Source organism: Ruditapes philippinarum, unplaced genomic scaffold, assembly GCF_026571515.1.
Source record: "Ruditapes philippinarum isolate M1 unplaced genomic scaffold, ASM2657151v2 ctg9661_1_1_1_1, whole genome shotgun sequence".
NCBI classification, from domain to species: Eukaryota; Metazoa; Mollusca; class Bivalvia; order Venerida; family Veneridae; genus Ruditapes; species Ruditapes philippinarum.
The window spans coordinates 1-26,357 of record NW_026860882.1 but is presented as its reverse complement, the minus strand read 5'-3'; the positions used below and the strand labels follow the sequence as shown (position 1 = coordinate 26,357).

Sequence of the window (26,357 nt, the reverse complement as noted above, 5' to 3'; positions counted from 1 at the left end):
CTTCCTGCGAAAGACCGATTTCAGACCACATTTTAGACCTAATGAATAGTAAAGTGATGTTAGAAGTCACCACCGATTTTTCATTCGTTACTGGTCTAACTTCTTACATTACGAACTAACGAGCTCAAAGTTTTATAGATAAATAGATAATTACATGTTTATTATCTGTTATTCAACTGGTAAGTGTTTGCAGTTTTAAATAACGCTACCACTATATCTCATAAATATCTGTTATTTATCTTATTTACACAAAAACTAACTATGCATGTAGTTGGTAAGATAACTAAGTTAAACGTTAAACTTACATGTTAAATAATCGGCAGAAATATGCAGCCATAGAATATATTTAATTTAATTTTGTAAATACTTACTAATAAAATTTAACCTATACATAGTTTATAGCTTGAATGAAAATCATCATTCATCATTTTATCAGGAATTCAGATTTTAGAATATGTTCCTTAAATGTTATACAAATTTCCTTCATACAAATTGTTTTTCAGTCTTTCCATTCTTGCGGATCCAAAACTTTACCTGAGACGCCAAATCTTACCGAATGCCTTAATACACATTTATTTTGAAGATAATTTATTCAAGTACAACGTTGTTCGTTGTAAGTCTGAAACTCTTTCGTCCCGTGGCATGCCATCTTACAGTAAAAGTATCGTCTTCATTCACCTTTATCACCCTACCTCGCTGTCCTCTATGCACCTGATACATACGAAAGAAAACTTGGTATAAATTTCTAAAATAGTGTCAGAAAAAAATGCACATGCATACTTACTCTTTAAGATAAGGACATAAAGTGTTGCAATTGGTATATGATATGGACGTTTAGACAGATGCGCGATAGGCAAATGAGAGTATGGCATAGACAATAAATTCCATTCTTTTACATTTGACCTGGAAACCAAACATTACCCTTACAGATTAATTGCTATTTTGACATGATATTTCGAAATCTTAAAGTGTATAAAGTGTATAAAGTACGATGTTCCGTTTGGTCAATCGTGATTTTCTATTTCGTCCCTACCCGTAATGCACGATGGTACGATGGTCCGATGGTAAAAACGCGATAGTACGATGGCGAAAGCGCGATTTGACACGATGATGAAAACGCGAAGGCACGATGGTGAAAACGCGATTGCACGGTGTCGAAAACGCGATGGTACGATGATGAAAACACGATGGCGCGATGGAACGATGGTAAAAACGCGATGGTACGCTGGTGAAAACGTTATTTTTTACCATCGTGCTATCGCGCCATCGCGTTTATGCCATCGTAACATCGTTCATCGCGGGTACAGACTAAATAAAAATCATGATTGTCCAAACGGAACACGTAATAAAAGCTTTATCTGAATTTTAAAATTTAATAAATCTGAAAAAAACCTGTTTGAAAGAAAATACGTTGCTATTTTCTCTGTTAGTGAATGACGCATGCACACGATCATTGTTAAACGGATGAAAGCCTATTTCTAAATGCAGCATTATATTTTGTTCAAGAACATTTTGTTTTGTTTTCCCGGGGTCTTTCAAATAGAATGGTCTGGAAACGTGCTATGTAAAACCTTCTCACTACAATTAAACATGTCTCGGTATGATTTACAATACGCAAATTATGTAAATGTTAAACAAAAAGGCGAAAATTAAATACAAGAGCAAAATGAAAGTTCTAACGACATGATGTTCTTTAAAAATCGTTAAACTTGAGAAAAAAGATAAAAATTATAGAAAGTAATGTTTGTTAATAACATCGTGAAATATTATATTATAAAATCTTTACATGATACGATAGAATAGCATTTTTTCTCTGTAAAATCAATTTCTATTTTGTCATTGAACAATACATAAATTAAAAAAAAACAACTAATGAAACTCGGACCTATTTTCAAATATAAGCAGTAGATTTTTATCTTGACATCGGGAACGAAAAAATCCTAATTTCATTTCAAATCTATAAATTTGTTCCTTTTTAAATGTAATGTCTTTTCATAAAATTCTAAATTTATGATTACCTACTATTTGAAAGACGCTGGTTATACATACGTATTCATGTTACATCTCTTTCGAGCCACAAGATCATGGAAAATAAAAATTTAAGAATGTACAATAATTTCATTAACTTAAAACCCTTTAAGGATGACACGGTTATAAAATAATTGAATTTGTCTTTTAATAATATTTTAATTCATATTGTGAACTTGACTTTAGAGTCAACATCAGAGGTTTTTGTAAATATGCAATAAAAAACTGGATCACGAGCGTATAAATCACTTGGGTGCGATTTACTTTGTATAAATTTTTTTTAAAATGAAAGTATGCTCCTTTTTGTGTCCTTTTGTTATTAATCACGCGTTGTTTATTTAAGATAAACCTTAATCTAGTAACCCATCTTAACGGCATGATAACATACACAGATAAATTTTTATTTTAACGAAATAGGGCCACTTTGAATGTGACTGGTCGGTCGAAATTATCATTTAAATTTTAAATGTTATTGCCTAGGACTGTTAAATATAGGTGAACATGGAAGTTTCAGGTAAAACAATCCAAATAACTTCAGACCCTAAAGATTTATGTGAACTTTGTCATATCGGAGACACTCAGATCGCTAATGCCGATGGAGTTTGTTTAGAATGCGACCAATTTATGTGTAATACATGCTTCCAATATCACCTGAAAGTGAAATCTTGTAAAAATCATGTTTTGGTTAATATCGCCAAGTTTTCACTTCAAAAGGAATCTGAAATTGCTATTAAATGCAAAACTCATTGCGGTGAATTGATAAAGTTTTATTGCCGCAAGCATGAAATCGTTGGATGTGGTGAATGCATGATACCTGATCATATCCCATGTCAACCTGAAAATATAAAGGATTTATCGAAAGATTTCCAAGAAAATGATTCTTTCAAAAGTCTACTTGGAAAACTTGATGATATTCGTTCAGCTATCATTGATAACAAAAAACGAGTTGAAGAGGGATTGAAGTCAAACATAACGATGCAAGAAGAAGCAAAGGAGGAAATTAAAAAATTTCGAACAAGGATAAACGACTATTTGGACAAAGCAGAATCAAACATTCTCCAAGAGCTTGAAAATACACATTGTAAAAATAAAGAAATTTTAGAAAAGCTTGAACGAGAATTGTTGGAACTTTTTGCAAGAGCAACGGAATTGGGTAAGAAAATAGACACAGAAACGTATCGGGAAAGTTCTCTTTTTGTTCAAGCAATTGAAAGCAAGCCGGGTATTATTGAAATAGAGCAAGAAATGTCAAGAATTAAAATGGAGAATAATATTAAACAATATACCTTTATACCAGACCAACAATTGAAAACTATTTTGCTTGCACCTGAAAAACTTGGGAATCTGGATGGATTACTGTCCGAATCCATTTCGCCGACTAAATCACCTGGTGATAAGGAAGAACGGACATCTGACAATGAAAATGGTGATGAATCCCATGATGAAAGCGAAAGCATTGACGGTCTTACACAAGACGATAATGACAGCGACAACAGTGATGAAGGTAAAAAAAATATCAAAATTGTTGTCTTCATAAGTTAAGTCATTCTCTCTGAAACAATCTGAAATAACTTTTGATATTGTAATTAAATCGTTTTGTATTTTTATTATATTTAATTTATTTTATAGACGAAGACCTTAATCGTTGTCAAATATCCGAGGGATCTATTGTAAGACCTATTGGGAAACCTTGGTCTAGAGGATATTTTAAGGTAAATCTTTCTGATTATAATAGTGCTAGAGTTTCATACTAAGTTATATAGTTTTGCATGAATAAAATTCACTACTCTAATGTCAAGTTTACAATATGAATTTAAACATTAGGACCGATTCAAGTATCTTATTACCGTGTCATCCTTAAAGGGTCTAAAGTTATATCTAATGAACTAATGAAATTATTGTACATGTACATTCTTAAATTTAATTTTCCATGATCTTATAGTTGATTATCGAAAGAGTTGTAACAGAACGTTTCTGTGAGTTAACACATATGAATACTGTTTGAAAAACCAGAGTCTTTCAAATAGAAGTTTATTATAAAATTAGAATGTTATGAAAAGATATTACAATTTAAAAGGAACAAATTTATAGATTTGAAATAAAATTAGGATTTTTCGTTCCCGGTGTCAAGGTAAAAATTTACTGCTTATATTTGAAAATAGGTCCGAGTTTCATTAGTTTTTTTTATTTATACATTGTTCAATCACGAAATAAAAATTTATTTTACAGAGAAAAAATGTTATTATATCGTATCATTTAAAGATTTTATAATATTTTACGATGTTATTTACAAATATTTGGTGTTTAATTTGGTGTATTTTCAAAAAGGCACCGTTTGTCGGCAAACATTCTGAACAAGCAATATATGTTTTCCAACAGATCATGGCTTTAAAAACATTATTCTGGCAAACAACCATGAGTCTGTTAGGACAATGCCTGATTTCCAGGTCAAATGTAAAAGAAAGGGATTTATTGTCATTTTTCTATCGTTTTATCGCGCATCTGTCTAAACGTCCATATCATATATAATACCAGTTGCAACGCTGTCCAGTATTTACTTTCATTGGTATTTTATTATCCTTAATAGTATGTTTAACTACAAACAGAACTCTTTTATGCATGTTTTTTTGTTTTTTGGTTGTTTTTTTTTTACATTGACGAAAGTTTTCTTTTCCGTAATCAGGTTCATAGAGGACAGAATGGTACGGTCATAAAGGTGAACGACGACAATTCTTTTGCTGTAAGATGGCATGCTACGGGACGAAAGAGTTTCAGACTTACAATGTACAGCGTGGAACTTGTTTAAATTGTCTTCAAACGTCTACAATCAAATGGGCAGACAACAGTTCAAGCGTCGGCAGCTGTACCAGTATATATATGTCGGCGCATGAAAGACAATGGACGGACGGTAAGTATTCATCTATTATTAACATAACCCAACTATGTTCGAATAAATCAATGTTATGGATTCATCAGCAAGAATGAATAACCCTGAAAGTCGTTCAAGGAAACAATTTGCAGCGATTTTGTGCTACAGTAACTAGGAAAGAGTAAAAAAAGATTGTTCATTTAAAATATAATTTATTCATGATACTTTCTTATAGACCTCATGCTTACGAAATCCATCTACTCTTCAATAATTTCTAAATTTTACATTCTTGCTGATGAATGGCTGTCGATGATATCATTAAAAAGAGGCGAACGGCTGATGACGTTACTAAAATTTTGATGACACCCTATATCACTTTAACAGAAAAGCATTTTTAAAGGTATGGTTTGGAATGTTGACGTTTACGAATCGTATGATAAACGGATTAATTATCATGAGAAGATATAAGTAAATAAAAATGCCGTATATCATCGGATATTGTGGTTATTGTCGGCAAAACTTCACGTGAAGTAAAGCTTGCATAGGGCTAGAATTGTGTTAGCATACTCCTTTGGGCGTTGACTATGAATCCAATACATTGATTTACTCGAACACAATTGGGAAATGTTTAATATAGATGAATACTTACCGTCCGTCAATTGTGTTTTCTGCGCCGACATGTATATACTGGTACAGCTGTCGACGTTTGAACTGCTGTCTGCCCATTTGTTGTACGGTGTGCAAAATAAGTGTGCGTTAAGGCATTCGTGTGATTTGGCGTCTCAGGAAGTTTGAGGTCCGCAAGAATGGAAAGATTGAAAAACAATTTTTACAAAGAGTGAAACATAGGGAACATGGTCTAAGTCCGAGTTTCTGATAATGATAAATGATGATTTTCTTCCGAGTTTCATGTACGATTACTAGAGTAATATAAGGAATGTATGACTTTAAATCATTATGTGCATGGATGTTTTGGTGACTTAGATGACCTTCTTTGTCTCACAGAAATTATGTTCGGTGGACTATGTGTCTGGATGGTTCCCCTCCCGTGTGTTGCATCTTGGCATTTGAAAGATAATGAACTGTTTACTTTTTATGTAAATGTGATTAGTTAGTTATTTAAGTAGTTTCTGTATATATACTTATAATTTTTTGTTTGTCTGTCCATCAATATACATTGTATTCTATGGCTGCATTTACCGACAATTTAACACTTAATTTTTAAGTTTAACTTAGTTATCTTACCAACTACATGTTGTTAGTTTTTGTGTAAATAAGATAAATAACAGATATTTATGTGATTAACTAGATATAGAGGTACATTTGTATCGTTAGTATTTAAAACTGCAGACACTTAACAGTGAAATAACAGATAACAAGCAAATTTGTTGAATTTATATCCCCCACCGAGGACTGGTTATTACTAACACAACAACTGAAGACATAAGGCTTTATTTATATATATATTTATCATGATGTAAATCAGTAATATTATTATTCAGGGCAATTACAGAGCAATTACTCTGTGTTAAATAGTTATATCTGGACATGCCAATGAGATGAAAATTGCCTTTTTTTTTGTATCGATGGTTCCAATACCGTTTTGTTGAAATCAATACAGCAGTTGCAAAGAAATAGCAATATTGCTCTATATGCATACTACATAACTAATCAAGGACCAAAATTCTTTAATGGAAGGTCTGGTCTGAACAAGGCAACAAATTATGCATATCTCCTCGTGGTATAAATAGTTCCCATAAAGTTTAATTGATTTCCAGCCAGTAGTTGCAGAGAAGTAGCGTGGAAACAATTATTGCTCTATACGCATTATTCATAACTTATCAAGGGCCATAACTCTGAGTTAAAGTGTCTGACTGGAACAAGGCGACGATATGCGCATCTCCTCTTGATATTGATGATTCCCATAAAGTTTCGTTGAATTCCAGCCAAGAGTTGCAGAGAACTAGCAAAATTCGCACGGACAGAAGGACGGACAATGCCAAAACAATATCCACCATCCCATTCCATCGGTGGGGGATAATTAACAGACAATTAATTATCTATTTATCAATAAAACTTTGAAACTGTTAGTTCGTTAGTTAAAAAAACATATAGATAAAGCTTTGAAGATCATATTTATTCATGAAATGGTATTTTTCATATCAAAACTGTGTACACAGTAACACAGTCAATAATGTGAAAATTTTCTGCAAACAAAATTTACTTTAATAATGATTAATATATTACTTTAATAACAATATTCATTAAACAATCTCTAAAGGATCTCGATCAACTTCTGTTATGACAACATTAGTTTTACTATCAAGGCATTCTTCCAGTTTAGATTTTAACACAGTTAAATATCCCCGTTCAGTGTTGCTATGATCACATAATATCACCGCTGAGTTATTATACACAGCATGGAGAACCTCGTGATGTGACATTTCACCCGTCACATACAGATCTGCTGTGACATTACGTAGAACACTTCCACCCGAGCCCGCACAAACTGCCACACTTGATACTGCCTCTACACCTGTAATATAACACAAAATATATGCTATTAAACTTGATACAAATATGAATCTTTCAAGGAAAAGCAATAAATACTTATTTAAGCTGCAAACCTCCAGATGAGCCAAAATATCTAAGAAAAACAATCTTGAGAAAAATGTACAGAGCTTTTAAGAAAAGTAAAATAAATTGATTCAAGATAAAAGTAATAATTTCAGATAACAAGAGCTGTCAGAAGGACAGCGCGCTCGACTTTTTTAGTGCTTGCCTATAAAACAAAACTTTGACAGTTAAGGGCACACAAGACTTTAACTAGGAATTTCTAAGTACAAATCAAGAAACATTTTCACAGAGTTATCTTCTCTTGCTTACAGATAGGTCTCATGATGGCACATAAGAACTCCAACTTCCAAAGTAATATCTCAAATGGTTAAGTCAACAAGTGGACAAGAATGAAAATCTTAACTGAGTTTCTAAGTCAAAAAGGGCCATAATTCAAATAAAATCCTTAACAGAATTACCTTCTCCTGCCCATGTTTTGGGACCATGATGGTAAACAAGTATTCCAACTTTCAAATTAATATCTCAAACAGTTCAGTCAAAAAGTGGACTGGTACTAAAAACTTAACCAAGATTCTAAGTCGATAAAAGGCCTTAATTTTTAAAACAAATCCTTGACAGAGTTACCTTCTCTTGCGTACAGATGGGGGTAATGATGTGAAATAGCATTAAAAGTTTCAAAGCAATATCTCAAAGGGTTAAGGCAATAAGTGGATTTTACCCATATTCAATGTATTTTCTAAGTCAAAAAGGGGCATAATTCTGTCAAAAACCTTGACAGAGTTATGTCCTCTTGTCTGTTGATGAAGGTCGTGATGGTAAACAAGTATGGTCAGTTTCAAAGCAATACCTCCAATGGTTTTGAAATAAAAGTGAGGTGGTACAAAAAACTTAACCAAGCTCAATACACTTTCTAAGTCAAAAAAGGGCCATAATTCTGTCAAAAACCTTGACAGAGTTATGTACTCTTGTCTGTAGATGGAGGTTATGATGGTGAACAAGTATGGTAAGTTTCAAAGCCATACTTGTAATACTTCTGAAATAAAGTGGGGTGGTACGAAAAACTTAACCAAGGTGTGACGCCAACGCTAACGCTAACGCCGACGCCGACGCCGGGGCGAGTAGGATAGCTCCCCTTTTCATAGAAAAGTCGAGCTAAAAATTAAAAGTGTACATTTACCACTAATGTCCTTATCCCATATCCCAAAATTGTCCAGTAATAACAAATGTCATGATAAAATTTCCTCAATTAAGAATATGTCATTTAAGGAAAATGTCATTTTATGGTTAAGAATCAACTTCAAAATCTAGCTCTCTTTCAGATGTATGTTGCTTGTTTCTAGCTTACATAGAAAAGAAACAGAAAAGAACATTACACTGATAAAGGCTAAAGGCATCCTCAGACAGGCAGAGAGCCACAGCAAATCTCATATCCGATATCTAATGATCAATGCAGTGGCCAAAAAATTATATACTTCTATAAATTTCACAAAGAATGTAACATTTTGCTGGCATAACCCTCTTTCATGAGATGTGTGATTATGTGAAAATCTATAAATATACAATTGTAATTTAAGCTTTACCAAAGATTGATGTGCGCAGGAGAGAGTGATTTAATATAGTACATTTCACATGTGTTATTCAAATAAAAGTTAAAAATAGGAAGGCATCATAATTAAAACATTTCTACAATCCTTCTTTTTGTAAACCATATGTGTTTTTTTTTCTAAAACCCATGCTTAGTGGCTGTTTGTATTTATGAAATTCTTGAATTGTGCTTAGTATGTAATTTCTAAAATCCTTTTTTATCTAAAATCCTTGTTTTGTAAGCATTTTTTTTTAGGATCTTTGTACACGGTATATATTTTCTTTTATCTTAGCTTTGTATACTGTATATTTTCTAAAATCTTTGCTTTGTGCACCATTATGTGTTTTCCAAAATCCTTTCTTTGTGCGCCATATGTAATTTCTAAAATTCTTGCTTTGTGCACCATAATTATGTAATTCTTAAAATCCTTGCATTGTGCACCATATGTAATTTCTAAAATCTTTGCATTGTGCACTGTTTGTTTTAATCTAAATACCTTGCTTTGTAAACCATATTATCTAAATTCTTTGCTCTTTACATATTAATTTTATAAACACCTTGAATTGTATGCTGTTTATTGATATGACCATTTAGCAATAAAATGAAAAGCACTTAACATACCTGGAGATTTAGCGAGACGCACACGATCTAGTTTGAGATGTTTTTTCACAAGTTGTACAGCCTCGTCTAGTGATATACTGTTGTTGAGCTTAGCTTTGCGACCCATACCATAACCCAATGTAGGTGCCTAAAAGAATATGTACATTCATTTTTTTTTAAATTACATGGTACATTATCTCAACTTTTGGACAGTCCCGGCAACTTCCAGATAACAAGAGTTGACTTTAAGTGTTTGTACTCTACAAGGAGTACTTAAAGTAACATAAAACAGTATAATAACATGACCATGTCAGGTATTAGATACATGTATGTCTAAAAAAAACTAATACAAAATTGCCACAAATCATCCTTTTGATGTACAAATGTTCATGTATATATCATTTTTAAGGACTTCTATTTGTTGGGTTTTTTAAATCACATTGACACTGTTAATGTCATAACGCATTTTTTCATCTTTACTGTTATCAGGAGACCTAAGGTGATCTACTTTGTTTGATTTTAATCATGAGAAGGCGTCCGCATTTCTTAATCTGGCTAAATAGACAGCTGAATAGATTTGCCCGTTGTTGTCGAATCCAAAGTATTGGGGGCTCTATGTCAAGCCATTTGTTATATGTTCCTTTAAGCTAAATTTGAAGCTGGCTAATGAAAGTCTGCTGCAATAGTTTTTGTTTATTTTAATATGTTTAATAAGCTATTAAATAATTCCACACAATTATAGTTAGCATTGTGTAAAACTCCTTTGAAAAATATGAAAAATTAAATTAATTTGCACTTGTATATCAAAACTCATTTATGCTCAACAATAACATATAAGGAAATTATTTGAATCAACAGCTTCAGGAAATTCATCTTCTTAACTTACCTTTTCTAGGTTTGTTATCTGTAAATTCTTTACAGAATCCATTTTATCTTGTAATATTGACATCACCCTCTTTAAGGAAGATTTTGTACAATGAACAGATAAGTGGTGCTTACCATCTGATCTGTAAACAAACAAAAAATCATTTGGCCATGCAAAAAAACAACAACAAAGAAAATACAAAAGAATGAAAATTGTCACAAAATGAGTTTTTACTACCAATATCTGAAATTTGATCAAGAGATGTGTCTGTTGGACATGTTTGACTCCAAACTCCACTGTGTCATCAATTTACAGATAGATAGCAGGACCAGAGAATAAACACTTCAATATATTCCACTTAATTGTCAAAGGATAATAAAAACAAAATAGTCATAATTCTGCCAAAATAGTCATAATTCTGCCAAAACTGACTAAATCATGCAATCTCAAATGCTTCTGATTCTGGTCACAATCATTTGTGAAAAGACCTGTATAACTAACTATTGCTTACCATTATTATCCAATGTAAATTACCATTACTTTTAAATATTATTTAATACCATTATTATCAAATATTAATTAACAAGCTTTTATTATAAAACAATTACATGTATGACTTAATAAATTGCATTATCATTAAATATTAATTACTATTATTATCGGTTTGGGTCATCAGACCAAACAAATAGTGGTAGCGAAATTTCAGACCCTGATATGCTTATTTGCAAAATCCAAAAGTAGTCCATCACGTATTCTGCGAAGCAGTTACTTCCCTTTAAAAGTACACTAATGCCGAAAAATTAAGGGGATATCACTGCGTACAGATTGTCAAATGACAGGCGCATTAATTTTCAAACCTCTGAGGGAAGAAAAAATAGTTCCTGATTGATCGAAAATTTCTAATTTGTGTAATTCTTTAACATTTCGGCAATTTACCAGTAATAGATTCAAATAATTTTGAATATCATTTTAATCAAGGAAAATTACTCAGTTATTTCAGTAAAGCTTCGGATTATTGTCATCGTCTAAATGTACATTTGGTATTTAGACTTTCTGAAATATAAAGTAAGGATGTTGACTCTAAGACAGGGACATGATTATTTACATCAGTGTTAAACAACAGGTTTACCATGAAAAAATATTTCAACATTGATAATGATTACAAACCCTAATTTAGAACAATATGGTTTGCTTTAGGCAGGCTGATTTTTATAACTTCCCTATGGTCAGGGGTTACACGCTTGTTTCAAGAGCCAGAGGTTTGTGGTTCCATCCCAGATAAGGCCACCCTTTTTTAATTTTTTTTTAAATTGTTAAAGCCAAATAAAGATTGAATTGAATATCAGTGCTGCAATTAGCCTTATTGCCAATTTACTACAGTTATAACACTGGAAACAGCATTGCCGACACTATACAAAATGAAATTGGTTTATAATCTCACAACCTTCACCTTTCTGACATTCTGAGACCCAAACAAATTCAGCGCCTTCTGTGCTTTGATTAAACATTCATGATTATTTCATTATAATAACATTTAAATGTTTACCTTTCTCTACATTCTGTAATTTTAACTTGTTGTTCAGCTTTAAATGCCTCCCTCAATAGCTGGGTATGTTCAGCTGCGACATCAAGCTCCACCTGGTGGGTGTGACATGTGAGAAAATCTTCATGCTGTTCTACAGGCTCCACTGACTTACAATCTAACAAAAGGTTATTAAATAAATAAATTGTTTTGGTAATTAATTGTTAATAATCTGCCCAAAATCATGAGAAATTATCATCATTCCTATTAAAGTTATTATCATCATCTGTGTTACTATATTTATCTCTATTACTATCAATATCGCTATTATTGAAATTATTATCATTATTATTTATTACAATAATTAACTAGTGAACCATCTAATATGATGTGAGATTCACTGGTAGACCAAGTAGATAACTTTTACTCTTATTTTCAATACAAATAAAATATATATATACATGTATAAAAATTATTATATGGTGATGAGGCTTAGTGTCAGTGGTACACATCTAACAAGTTATCTAATGATTGCTTGCGGGATTAGTTCATAATTTATTCAGGGCAAGCAGTTGTTTCCTTGAGCAAGAAAATTTACACTCACTGCTTAGTATAATTTGGTTCCATGATCAGATTCCAAAGCGTGTCTAATAATCTTATAGCAACTTACACATTGAATCATACAAAAAAGTTAAATTATATGTGTAACACTAATCGCACACACATCAAATATTTTTTTTAGAAATAGTTTCATGAATTAAGTACTCAATGAAACTTTCTGGGTTACAAAGTCTTGAAACAAACTTTCAAATAATGATTATGTAGAAACAAAATAAGAGACCACTTTAGACATGTTAGATACGAATTAATGGGTCCTTACCAAAACAGCTGATGAGCCAGTCATTGACCCCACCCTCTACACAATCGTAACTTGTATGTGGCGAATAAACAGCAATTTTGTTCTTGATACATCTTATAATAATCTTATCCTTCCATTGTTTCTGTACCAGTTTTTTCATACCAGAGAAAATTGGTGGATGATAAGATATAATCATATCTGAGTTACGTTTGATGGCCTCGTCAAGAACCGGTGGGGTAAGATCGTTGGTAAGGAAAATGGTGCTAACTTTGTGCGGGGCTGATGGCTCTACGAGGAGTCCGACATTATCCCAAGATCCTGCCAGGGACGGAGAAGCTAGTTTGCGTAACCTGAAATGTATTTAATTTCCAAAATTAAACAGATTTAAAAAAAAAACTTTTAGATTAGATACAAAGACGCTGATAAATGTTGCAAATACATGCACAAGATACTACTTAATTATTATATATTTGTTGGTGGGTAAATCTACAATTTTATTTAGGGCTGTCATTGATGGACAATTTTGTATGGATATATCAAGACAAATATCGACGATGTATCGATTTATTGACTTTAACAATAAATACAATGAAAACAACATTTAAATATGTGTTTTAAATTAGGATCATGGTGTTATGCATGCTTGCATAGATATTACAAATACTACAAACTAACAGAAAGTTTTTTTTTCTGTTACTTTTGCCACTGACATTTGGAAGCAGAGTTTAAAGTTCAAGTAAGCCAAGAAACTTGAAAAAGTGAGTCTTCTCTAATTAGGCAAAATAGAAAGGTATATTCACTAAGAGAAATAAATAAATTTTAGCTTGTATCGATATTTGAAAGTGTGTCAGTCAGTACATATTTTGAAATTTTCCCTGAAAATGAGTAATTTTTGTCCAGATTGAAAGACGGACAGATCAATGTCAGGTAACTTGCATGATAAGGGTAAGGGTTTTTTGAATCTCAAAAGGCAACAATATTTATTCAGATTTGCTTACAGATCAAAATTAATACAGATAGCATTTATAAATATGTTGCTGTGACAACTAGCTCTAAAAGGGTTACAAAAATTATTACAAATTCAAGTAATGAGTAAATGTTTACTGTTTAAGAACATTTTGAAGCTCCATGCTGCTGTTTTCACTTGCAGTCACACAGTATCTTCTGTACATAAACTTCAAAGCCAAAGGTTTATCAGGCCACTGTTTATGGATCAGGTACAAAATACTTCTCAACATAACATCATGGTTTTACACTATGTGGTAACTCACTGAAAAAGAAAAAAATCAGAATTTGCATTGGTGTATTATAGGAATTTGAGATCAAAAATAGCTCTTATTTTAGTTTAAAACTAAGAAATTTAGAAGAAATAAAGGATCCATGTCATATATAATGTTAATAGTTGAACTGTTAAGACTATGACAATTGGATCTTTTAAGCTGATCTTGTCTACACTTGGGTAACATACAAGAGAAGAATCAGTTGCTGCCGGCAGGTTAAGGGTCTTTTAGTATTAAAAACATATTTATGGGTACCGACTACCATTTAGCTCAACAAATTTTGCGTCAAGGCTTTTATTTTATAGACGATGGTAATTTGCCCTTTGCGTAAAGACAGTGACATCTATGTACAATGTAATATCAGTTTGTAAAATTGGCCGGTCTTGCAGTCGAAATATTGAGACTAGGGTACCATTTTATAGTTTTCGAGAGTGTTAGGGTATACTGAGTTACACAGGGGGGCTCATAGAAGTGGATCTACAATGTAGACAGGACCCCAAACAGCCAAAAGACAATAACCCCAACAGCTAGTGATTAAGTATTTTTGAAGGAAGTCAAAATAAAAATAAAATATGTATGTATTTGGCCTATTTAACAGAAAAATCGTTAGGTGATACCACAGACACTTGGGGTGTGGAGCTTAAAACGCCTAAAATTCATATTTCAACGTCTATAATAATAGATCTACTATACAGTAGACGTTGAAATATGATTTTTTTTCAAAATGGCTTATACATGTATTAAGTTTTTTTGATATATAATGATCAGTATATGTGCTGGGATTGACAAATATACATTTTATTTGGATTTTAAAGGCATTTTAAGCTCCACACCCCTAGTGTCTGTGGGTGATACTTGTCAAACATATTCTTAATACATTTTTAAACAGTAAAAAAAAAAGAAAAAGAGAGGAAAACTCATTTTTGTCCTTTCCAAAAAAAAAGTTCACTGCTTTAATCAATCAACAAAGCTATGACAACTATTTAAATACAACAACATGGAGTTGTGTTTCTATTTTATCGATGAAATTAACATAAAAATAATAAAAGTAAATAAGAACAAAGTTGTTAAAAATTTACATGTTGCTGCTGCAATGGGACTGTTGGATAGAGTAGAATTTGTTGAAAACACCGGTTACATCAAGATCAAGTAAAAGCTTGGATATTATGTAAATAAAAGTCGACCTTAAGTGATAAAGTAATGAGTTTTAAGCACATTTTCTGTCTCACTTTGTTATTTTATGTTTATTATTCATCATTTAATGTAATGTAAAGCTAAACATATGTGATTTTAAGTACATTTCGAGATACCACAGAACTGCTAAGACTTCACCCTCAAAACGTTTCGTACCCATCATTTCTGTATTTGAGATATTGAGTAATTGACCATTTTTCAAGGTTAGATATAAATCATTAAGGCAGCATGGAAATTCTAAACTGGTTGGTGAGTTTTGAGGGTCTAAGGAATTGCTTTAAAGGGCAATTTTGGGACCATATGATAATCCCCTCAGGGGCGCAGAAAACCTATGTACGGGAAAACCCTGGCCTATTCACAAATTTGAGGATTTAACTCAATACAGGATTGGAGCAGTACCTCTAGACGCTTGCAGAAATCATTATCAGAAAATAGATAAATATCGTTTTTTTTCGCTGATTTTTAAATTTTTCATTCATTATCGTACATAAATCGGTGTGAAAAGATAAAATAGACCTTTTAAAGTTCATTCCGTTGGGTAAAACGGCAAGATTTTAGCATTTTATCATTCAAGCGCTGTGTCCGGTATATACTGGAATATGGTATTTAGAGTGGTGCTCCAAACATTGTTTAAATCGCACTCCGAATTCGAAAACATAGCTAAATGCTGTTTTCCGGTACTTTCTGTACATAGCTCTGGTGAATTCACCTAATGTCCGTGTAATGACGAACACTATGTTTTTGGCCTTTTAAATTAAAGTGAAATAAAACAGTTATTTCTTTCTATGAAAATATTTAAATAGCTTTGTATGAATAATTCCATACAAAAAGATAGAGTAACTCAGTAAATACAAAATTTTACACAGAAAATATCTTTATTTATTATGGAAGATGCCACTACGACTGTTTTAATTTTATTGATTTTCATTATATAAACAATTTATTTTTTGAAAAATTTGCAATAGATATTAAAGGAACATTGATAATTTTCAAATACATGTACATCAAGTTTTTTCACCTTCAATGGTAAAATAATGATAAAAAGATAGAAATATCATGTTATTGTGTTATATAAATTTACTTCATTTGGTGTAATTCCCAAGAGCTAAATCCGTAACGTACCGGAAAACGGTGTTTAGCTAGGTTTTCGAAAAGGTCAATGCTTAGTTTCTTATGATAAAATAATAATTAATGGAAAAAAAACACAGGTCTGGAAAAAAAATTATGAAGTCGTTTAGTATAAACGGGTTACAAAAAGTATTTCTGTGTACTAGTCTATAAACAGTGATAAGGCAGTTTTTGAGATTGTCCCTGTATATCATAAAGTTAATTATCAAGTCAGTGTACTTCAACTGATACTTAATTAATTTGGCGTGAATGGTTTGACCCATTTTATAGCTGTTTGTTCTACTGTTAAAAGACATTGCCTGTCAAAAATTATCTTGATGTCTCTTTGACCAGCAAACTGGTCAAAATCCAATGTCACCCTACTCTATAAAAAGGGAGATAAGTGCAATCCTGCCAACTTTAGACCTATATCCCTCACCAAGGCATTAAAATTATATATAACACTACCTGTGAGCACTGCCATGAAGTTCTGTGACAGAAGAAGGATTTTAAAAGCTCTAATCCATATTTGATAGTGTAATAGTACATGTTTAATATCTGTTCTTTTTATTTTTCAGAATCCAGTTATTCATCAGTGTGATAAGTACATGTACAAGGAAAGAATCACTTAAATTTTTCAAGACTTATATATCACAATTTTGACTGAATCTCTCTCTACAATCTATTTTACTTAAGGTAAACCAGGGAAAATAATGGCAAGACTATCAAAAAATGTATTGATAAATTTACGCCTAATGAAAAACAAAGACTTTACTTCTTTCTTTAATGACATGCACCTGTCGTATAGCAAACTTGTGGTGATTCGCGGTCTTGCATCGAGAAGTGGTTCAAATATTCATTCCTCAAGATTTTGTAGTACTAGCAGTGTAGGTACTTCTTCGACACCAGAAATAATCCCTGATAGTGAGAAAGAAGAAAAAGAACATGATTTAGCATTGTTCCCAAACCCAAGTGATTTAAATAAATTTGTGCCACATTGTGAGCCAGTACGAAATGAGGATGTTAGAAGACTACAGGAGTTTGTGAATCATAGCAAGCGTTTGTTAATCCTGACTGGTAAGTTTTTGTGGGTTTTTTGCCTACACTAGATTATAGAATAATATCAATACTCAAAGGTTAATCATTGGACTGTGAATTAGGCAACCCAAGTTCGATTCCCGGACAGCACAGGTCACTTCCCTTGTGATTGATCATAAAATCCTTTCTACTGTTATTCATGTGGTACTTCTTCACTGGCATGTACAGAAGTAATCAGTTTGACTGTTCCTTGCGTAAATGAAGGCAACTACTTGTCTAATACTGGTAAACTGCTTGACAGCTTGCCCAGGAACGATGTGGTGGTTGAACTGTGCTCTGGTAAATTCAATGTGGCTTACTCACTGCCTTGATCCAGAGTGAAAACTACAAACACCACACTAAATAAAATGATATGTATACAAAAAATTACTTAACCCTTAACCCGATATATATCTTAAATGGACCATCTTTCAATCTTGACAGAACTACTCATCATTTTTAAAGGAAAATTTCAAAATTTAAACTGACAAAAAAGCAAAAAAAAAGCAGACTATGATCAGACAGTGTGGATGTGCCAGCTTATACTTGTCTGCACTGGTTACATACATAAATGTAGAAGCAGTTTCCACCCGCAGGCTAAGTGTTTTACAGTGCTTATTAGTTTTTGAGAAGTAAATAGTAAAACAAATTACTCAAGGTGACCTATCGTTATTGCCCTATATCTGTTGTGTGTTCCCAACTTTTCATTTGAACAACTGTGTTACACTTCTTCCAGAATTACAGCTTCTCAGTTTATCAATTTTGTTAGGGATTATATTCCTTGTTTAAAATTGTTAAAATAATTCTATTTTATGCATATCCCTGATTCACCACAGTCTAAATAACTTATGTAAGATATAAACTTTGATAGAGTGGAATAAAGAGTCCTAAATTTTAAGGCAATTCATGCATAACTGTTTTAAAAATAAACTTCTGTATAGAAATATTGTTGGATGTATTTTGTGGTACATCAAGTTCATTGTATTTTATAATGTTTAGGTGCATATATTAAATATTTCAGGTGCTGGTATTTCGACAGAGAGTGGTATACCTGACTATAGATCTGAGGGAGTTGGCCTGTATGCAAGGAGTACTAACAGACCTGTGCAGTACCAGGACTTTGTGAAAGACCCAAACATAAGGCAGAGGTAATATTTAGTTGTTTAGTTGGATTTTTTTATTTATTTTTTAGCTTTACTATTCAATAAGAATAAGTAGAACTATACTAGTCACCCAAGCATAGGTGTTGGCGAAACCACTTATGTTAAAGTTTGTGTACCACCTCAAATATTTTCAAAGTCCATTGACATATTGCTTTGAAACTTTGCACACTTGTTCACCATCATGCACCCAACTTGTATCCAGGAGGAGGTAACTCTGTTAAGCATTTTGACAGAATTATGCCCCTTTTTGGACTAAGAATTTTCATTAAAAGTTTGCATACTATCACAAATATTTTTTGGATCATGTATACATGTTAATACTAAATAAAATATCTTATACATTTGATTAGAAAAACTACCATTGTATTAAGAATTACACTTTTCAGGTACTGGGCACGGAACTATGTTGGTTGGCCAAAGTTTGGATTTTTCTTACCAAACAAATCTCATGTAGCATTGGCAGAGTGGGAAAGAAAGGGCAAAGTTCATTGGTTGGTCACACAGAATGTAGATGCCCTTCATTATAAAGCTGGGAGTAAAAATGTCACAGAACTTCATGGCAGTGCTCACAGGTAGTTTGATATCTGAGTTTAATTCCTCATTTGGTTTGTATATTGTTTGATATATGCTAATTTGTATGGTCGTTTTAATTTACCATAATGATTATTCTCAATATTTACTCCTGATATACAAATGTATATATTTAAAGAGCTCCAGGGAATAAAAGATAGGTTTATAGCTATATTATGAGGGAAAGGTAGCTGGTGTTTTTAAAAGTATTTTGCCAACTTAAAGTTGTGTTAAGTGGCAGACAGCATAATATATTCTATCTTCCATACTCTTGTACTGAAAGAATTCACCCATTAATAAAAAAAAATACCTAAGAAAATGTGCATACAATGCATTTATAATATCACAAGAGTTTGCTGTTAACAGCCTTTTGTGTAGGTAGTGTTAATAAGCTGAATATATAAATTAATTAAATTTATAGATAAATGCATTGTCCATGTCCAAAAATTTTGATTCCAACTTATGGATTAAGGTATCGATCTAATAAAAGGAGTTGATTCTACAAACATGACTTAAAATGTAATTGATGTAAAGATCATTTTGCATTTGCTTCCACCAGTAATACATACAATTGATTTTTGTCATTTAACTTTAGGTACTACAAAGTAGAATAACATGCACATGAATGAATTTTTTGTTGAAGACTTCCCCTGTTTTAAATTTGGAAATATCTGTTGTGAGATTGTTGGGTTTCAGTATCAAGAAAGTCCAATTTACCAAGCATCGTTATAATATCTGGTCAGGCTGCATGGATATTCAGGTTGGCCAGACTCTATTTCTGATAACAGAGTTTTGTCTGTATGGAAAAATCTAATAGCAGTTTAAATTTTATTTCAGGGTGATGTGCTTAGGGTGTGACCATAAAATGACACGCCCAGAAATGCAGGTTTTAATAGAATCATACAACCCGAACTGGAGTGCTCAGTCAGATGAGATAGCCCCTGATGCAGATGTACAGCTGACACAAGATCAGATAGATGGTTTTAAGGTTAATAACTTTTAAGGTTGATAACCTTGCTAAATTTGTTAAATGGTCCAGGTTCTTCTTTGAATTCAGCACTGTTACATTGATCTTGTGGGATCAATAATAAAAACTGACATTAAGCATAAAACATTTTACAGTCTGAACAAACTGCAATGTCATTCAGGTTAGCCCTACTCTATACTGGTAGCATAGTTAACACTACTAAATGTTATCTTAGCTATAAATTTTATATTTCTTTCACTTTAAGTTAGGTTTCTGCAGGCTTATTTCAATAGAGAGAGCATCAGGTTAGCCGTCCAGGGGTCACTGGTTTGATCTGTGGGCAAGACGGAATTTCTCTTGAACTCAAACATCTAATTATCATTTGTCTTTCACCACTGTTTTAGAAATTATCTGGGATTAGTACAAGTAGTTAGTCACTTGTGAACAAATTACTGGTTAGTTATCCTGAAAAAACCTGTTAGATGGACCAGCTGTAGAGACATGACCTTAATTGTTATAAAATCTGAATTAAAACAACATTATTTACCTTTAAAAAATATTTTTTAAATATGTTCCAACAAAGATCAAAGATCATTATCCATTAACTTCATAATAACTAAAGCAAGAGCAACCTTATCCTGTACAAGCATACATTTCACAAGATAAAGTACAGAACTAAAGCTCATTATGAAAGAGCAATGGGTAATTGTAGATGCCAGGGTATCATTTATTCATTTTTATCCAAATTTCAGGTTCCACCATGCCCAAGTTGTGGAGGTCCGTTGAAGCCAGAAATAACATTTTTCGGAGATAATGTGCTCAAGCCAATAGTGGAGTTTGTTCATGATAAAGTGAAAGAGAGTGACAGTTTACTATTTGTTGGAACCTCATTACAGGTAATTATCTCATATATTGTCTACGTGTCACAATGATTTTGAACTTTTTGTAGCCATATTTAACATAAAATACAAGTATTTCAAATTTTTGCAAAAATAAGATTGAGTTCTCTCCCTTTAATTGTTTAAATCTGGTAAGTGGTGGTAAAAATAACTTGGCATGCATATACATGTATTAAACCCAGTTTCTGTATCATTTAGATATTTGTTTGACATTAATTAACCTGCTGTTATCGAGCATTTGCCACCAGGAAAGGGTCAGGCCAGCCTGCATATCCATGAAGTTTGACTAAGCTCTATACTGTTGGCAGCTCAACTTATGTATTTTGATAATGAAAACCTTCAAAATTCATATGGACAGTTATTTATAATTTGCAATTCATCATAATATTATTTTTATTTTATTCATTATTAAGATGTCATCAGAAGATTTTTTTTATGTTTCAGGTATACTCAGGGTACAGATTTGCTGCAGCAGCCAAGGACCAAGGCAAGCCAATGGCTATTCTTAACATTGGACCCACGAGGGCCGACAAATTAGCTCATTTACAGATACACGGAAAATGTGGTGACATTTTACCTAAAATTCAAATCTGGAGATAATGTTGGCAAAATATTAATAGTAGTGATAAAATGTGATATTATTTATTTATTTTAACTTGAACTTTTAAAGTTTCTCAAAATTTGGTACAAGTCAGATGTCAAAGTAGGTGATACTCTTACACAGTGCTTTCACATAAAGAAAACACAGGTTCATATGTCAATTTATAACAGTCATTCTACATGTAATTTTATATATAAAAAAGAGCATATTTTTAGGGTTTGAATTTTTATTTTGGTTGCAGCAAAGAATCATGACATAATTTGTGTGTATCTATTTATCAGTGTCTTACATATGTGATTGAACATTAATTTGTTTTGTAAAGATGGTGATGTGAAACCTCAGTCCTAATATATAGATTGTTAGCAAATAAGCTTGGTCTAGAACTTGAGAGTCAGCTTCAGTAATATTGGTAAGCCAGGAAACTGGAAATGAATGGTAGCATCAAATTGGATCAAGTATAGATGTATCAACAAGAGGTAGATAAAGACAATATTGTCATAGTCATTGTATCACATATTTTTATATTTGACCTTACTATACATTTGTAAAGGTGTGAGATTAGTGTGACAGCATCATACAATCAAAGCACAGAAGGTGCTGAATTTGTTTGGGTCTCAGAATGTCAGAAAGGTGAAGGTTGTGAGATTATAAACCAATTTGTTTTTGTATAGTGCCACCAATGCTTTCCTGTGTAAATTGGCTATAAGACTAATTGCTACACTGATAGTCAATTCAATGTTTATTTGACTTAAAAAAAAAAGGAAAAAAATGAGTTGCCTCAACTGGGATTTGAACTTGAGACCTCTCGTTTCATAAGCGAGCCTGCAAACCCCTCGGCCACGGTGAAGCTATATGTTCACAGCCCGAAGAAAACCATATTATTCTAAATTAGAGTGTGTAACTCTTATTATTTCGACGCTAAACACAGATGTAAATAATCATGGAGCTTACTGTAAGCATGTATATCTATAAAGAATGAAACAATGATCGAAATCTTTGACCATTCTGGAACTACTTTGCTTGAAAATTAATGCCCCTGTTATTTGACAATCTTTACGCATTGATCTCCCCTGAATTTTTCGGCGTTAGTGTACATATAAAGGGAAGTAACCGCTTCAAAAAAATGGACTACTTTAGGCATTTGCAATTAACAGCATTAGGCTCTGAAATTTCGCTACCATTATTTGTTTGGTCTGACGACCCAAACAAATAAAAACTCAGATTTCTCAATGTTGTCTTTTAAACTTTTGTTTTTGTTATATTTCATGTGTAGAAAACAAACATACACTGTTGATCTTTGTTTTAATATTTTAATTGCTTCACTTGAAATGAACACATGTTTTCTATGGATTTTAAATATAGAATTTATTAATCATATAATTTATTGAATATTTTTAAAAAGAATAAATAATGTTTAGTCATATTCTAAGGCATTCTACCTCACTTTTTTATAAATTTAAAGGAACACAAATAAGACTTCCTGATACAAATATCCTCTAGATGTATGCCTGTTGAAGATCCTGTATGTTGAAACACTTCATTGAAATTTTATATATGGATATAATTATTATTCTAAAACAATTTCCAAACATCCAAGAACATGCGAAATATGTAGTGCAAATTATTAATTGCATAATAAGTAATCATTTAAATATATGCATTCATTTCTTAATGAAAAAAAAAAAACTGGCTTAGCATTTATAGAAAATAAATTTCTAATTACCTCCTTTTATTTACATGGAATGTAAATTCGGTCATATCTTTACAAATAATGCTTTTTGGAACTTACAATATTGATAAATTTTCATTTGATAATCATATTTTTGATATAAAACTATAACAGAATTTGAGTTACAGGATCTTTAATGATATATCTGAAGGGCATTAATATGCAAGCTAGGGGGTATTTTTTAGATAAGCTGTGGGGCTTATGTGTGTATCGTACTAGATTTTTTTTATGTGTGTATCGTACTAGATTTTTTTCAGTGGCCATTGGTCTGTATTACCCCAACTATGTCAGACATTTTGCTGGTTATCATAAGAATTTTAAATCACATGGCATTTATTCATTTTTTATCATTAAAGTGTTTTTGTTTTCGTAAAATGGAGGTCTTTATGACCAAAATTTTTATTTTAATGTTAAATTTTTTATCAATAAATTGTTATCATGTTATTAAGAATTTTGTTGTTTCTTGGCAACATGCATTTATACAAGTATGAGTTGGTGTATTGTGCTCTTAAAGCTTAACCTAATTATGGCTTTAAGATCAATATAATTGCCTTCTGTATTCTATGCTCAGAAGAGCAGCACAAAAGGGAATGATAGACTCCATTCCCCGAGTCCTTAATTATAAACATCTGTTATCATATCTTAAATGATAATGTAATATTTGTTTTCAGGATTTGTTTATAAACTTGTTTATTTACAATACCTTCTTGGCCAGTTTAATGTTAACTATTTAGGAATGTTATTTTACAGCCATATAAGATTTGTCAAAAAAGGCCATGATTACATAGCATACTCCTATTATATAGGCATATATAAGACTTGTGTAAAACACATTGTTAATTTTATTTGAAATTTCTAACAAATTGTATAAAAACAACAACAAGAGAGCCATGATAACACTGAGCGAAAACTACAACTACTAGTATTTGTTATTGGAGAAAACTGAATTTCTCTGACAAAACAATACATGTGACAGTGACATAGTTCTGACAATAAATGACTTACATTCTATCCTTTGTAATCATCAGTTCAAATATTATGAATGAAACTTGAAAATGTGGCCTCTGGCTTTAACACAGTTTTTTTCAATTCACCAAAAACACATGTTTTCAACTTTCCTTTAAAAGGTTGTTTTAAACATAACTGGAAATTGATAAAAAAATTCTTCATTTGGCATATATATGGATGAATAAAAGTTTTTTGTCTTTACCAAAAGTGACATGAATTGAAATCATCAGGACATTTCAGACCAGTTTCATGAAAATGATTGTTTCAGAAAGACAAGCAGAATTTTCTTTGATTTGACCTCCTGACTTAGATTTAAGGCCAGATGACCCCTGTTTAAACTTTTGAAGAAATCATTCTGACATATTTTTTAATGCTAGACAGAAACCATTTGCTTTTGGCTTGAATTTCATTTACAAGTGTTTTCCTTGACTTGACCAAGTAACTCAAGTTATTTTTACTTTAGAATCTATATTCCATATTAGCCTAAACATCTCCAAGAACCACATCATTGCAGGTTTAAAGAAAACATGTTTTTTTACATTTTACAATTTTGCCGTGTTGGGCTTTCTTTAGGGATTTTGTTTTTCACTATTTCTTTACTTTAATGTCTTAACTTTTGATCCAAAGGTGACCTATTTAAGGCACAAATTGTTACAGAGTTTTATAAATGTGACATCAGACGATTTTCTTATAATTGACTTGATAACCCAGCTTTGGTCCTACATAACCTTTATATGAATTTGACAGAAATATTCAGATTAGTTCACTGGAGAAGTTAAGACCTGACTTCTGTGGTTTTAAGTGTGATAATAAGGTTTCCTTTTAAATTGAGCTGCTAACAGTTTTGAACTAAAATTACCCCTGCTCACAACCGTCCAAGAAATCATTGATGCAATGCATGTATCAAGATTTAATTTAAACAGGGACGTCTGGAATGGTAACCCAAGGTTTTCCTGTGATAAGACAGGTTGATCATAGATAAACTTGTCCTGGAAATCACTCGGACAATACGAGGATGTTTCATTATAAGTATAAATCAAATAGTGGTTTCTATAAAAAAATCCTTATGATTTTCCCTGGTTTCTTTTTTTAGACAAAAATGATCGACAGTTTGTTTATGATATCAATGAGGCGAAAAACAACATGCTGACAATAATGATCCTATCAACACAATGACACAAAGAGTTTTATAAATGTTTAATAGATATTTGACGACAATGACAAAGGTCTAAATCCAAGATATGATTTAGACAAACAATCTGACAACGTCTGATGGAGATCTTTAATGTTAAATATTTAAGGATCCAGATGTCGGATGACCAATCCTAAAAAAATAATCTATTGAGCACTCTGATAAGCCAAAATTTAAGTCAAACAAGCTATGCTTTTTAATGGCAAACACAGACAACGCAAACAAGTCTTGAAACATGATTTGGTGCAAAGAACAAATTGTACACGTTCAGTCAGGGGTGTAACTTAAACACGTTATCATTTTTATAACCCATAGCCGTTATAAAATTTTATCTGTTTACTAACAGGATCAACTTTGTAAATGTTTATTTTATTCGTATATGTTCTCCGTTTTCATTGAAAAGTTACTGTATGTACACGTATATTGTAGAGTACCGATAAATCAACAGGTTAATTGATCTCAGAATCATGTCACGGTCTACTAAACTTTAAATATGTGCTATTTTTAGCTCAAAAATGACCGATTTTTTCTAATTTTGAGATCGCTGTACCGAGAATATCAAAATTTTCCTATTGTTCTGGTAATTTTTTTTTGAAAGTATAAACAATGTGCTTTCACATGTCTGCCTTAAACTCTGTGCGCAAAGCTTAAAAGTCTGTGCGCAA

General features: G+C 32.0%; 3 protein-coding genes across 4 annotated transcripts; 2 read left to right on the top strand and 1 right to left on the bottom strand.

Moving 5' to 3' along the window:
- Positions 1-2,409: 2,409 nt before the first annotated feature.
- Positions 2,410-6,890, top strand: LOC132713712 (E3 ubiquitin-protein ligase TRIM45-like). Its single transcript, XM_060696386.1, has 3 exons — positions 2,410-3,532; positions 3,658-3,740; positions 4,712-6,890. The coding sequence occupies exons 1-3, from the start codon at positions 2,530-2,532 to the stop codon at positions 4,832-4,834; spliced, it is 1,209 nt and encodes a 402-aa protein (XP_060552369.1). The 5' UTR covers positions 2,410-2,529; the 3' UTR covers positions 4,835-6,890.
- A 123-nt stretch (positions 6,891-7,013) lies between these two features.
- On the bottom strand, positions 7,014-15,341 carry LOC132713713 (NIF3-like protein 1). Its single transcript, XM_060696387.1, has 7 exons — positions 15,265-15,341; positions 14,010-14,175; positions 12,927-13,255; positions 12,071-12,224; positions 10,546-10,666; positions 9,681-9,807; positions 7,014-7,433 (listed from the first exon to the last, which is right to left on the bottom strand). Exons 2-7 carry the CDS (start codon positions 14,141-14,143, stop codon positions 7,162-7,164), a joined length of 1,137 nt encoding a protein of 378 aa, XP_060552370.1. The 5' UTR covers positions 14,144-14,175; positions 15,265-15,341; the 3' UTR covers positions 7,014-7,161.
- LOC132713714 (NAD-dependent protein lipoamidase sirtuin-4, mitochondrial-like) lies at positions 15,265-21,806 on the top strand. Of its 2 annotated transcripts, none has more exons than XM_060696389.1 (7): positions 15,265-15,353; positions 17,065-17,563; positions 18,585-18,711; positions 19,113-19,298; positions 20,134-20,284; positions 21,016-21,159; positions 21,607-21,806. In XM_060696389.1, the coding sequence occupies exons 2-7, from the start codon at positions 17,200-17,202 to the stop codon at positions 21,760-21,762; spliced, it is 1,128 nt and encodes a 375-aa protein (XP_060552372.1). In that variant the 5' UTR covers positions 15,265-15,353; positions 17,065-17,199; the 3' UTR covers positions 21,763-21,806. The 2 variants fall into 2 exon arrangements, with proteins under 2 accessions (XP_060552372.1, XP_060552371.1); XM_060696388.1 differs by having other exon boundaries at positions 15,280-15,382.
- Positions 21,807-26,357: the final 4,551 nt, after the last annotated feature.

What these genes read in the sequence shown, in the direction of transcription:
- LOC132713712 (XM_060696386.1), top strand. Translation starts at nt 2,530, where the DNA reads ATGGAAGTTTCAGGTAAAACAATCCAAATAACTTCAGACCCTAAAGAT. An exon ending in CAGCGACAACAGTGATGAAG is followed by an intron (nt 3,533 to 3,657) that starts GTAAAAAAAATA and finishes TTTATTTTATAG; the next exon opens with ACGAAGACCTTAATCGTTGT. An exon ending in GGTCTAGAGGATATTTTAAG is followed by an intron (nt 3,741 to 4,711) that starts GTAAATCTTTCT and finishes TTCCGTAATCAG; the next exon opens with GTTCATAGAGGACAGAATGG.
- LOC132713713 (XM_060696387.1), bottom strand. Translation starts at nt 14,143, where the DNA reads ATGTTGAGAAGTATTTTGTACCTGATCCATAAACAGTGGCCTGATAAA. An exon ending in AGATAACAAACCTAGAAAAG is followed by an intron (nt 9,808 to 10,545) that starts GTAAGTTAAGAA and finishes ATATTCTTTTAG; the next exon opens with GCACCTACATTGGGTTATGG. An exon ending in GCGTCTCGCTAAATCTCCAG is followed by an intron (nt 7,434 to 9,680) that starts GTATGTTAAGTG and finishes GTTATATTACAG; the next exon opens with GTGTAGAGGCAGTATCAAGT.
- LOC132713714 (XM_060696389.1), top strand. Translation starts at nt 17,200, where the DNA reads ATGGCAAGACTATCAAAAAATGTATTGATAAATTTACGCCTAATGAAA. An exon ending in GACCCAAACATAAGGCAGAG is followed by an intron (nt 18,712 to 19,112) that starts GTAATATTTAGT and finishes TACACTTTTCAG; the next exon opens with GTACTGGGCACGGAACTATG. An exon ending in ATCAGATAGATGGTTTTAAG is followed by an intron (nt 20,285 to 21,015) that starts GTTAATAACTTT and finishes TCCAAATTTCAG; the next exon opens with GTTCCACCATGCCCAAGTTG.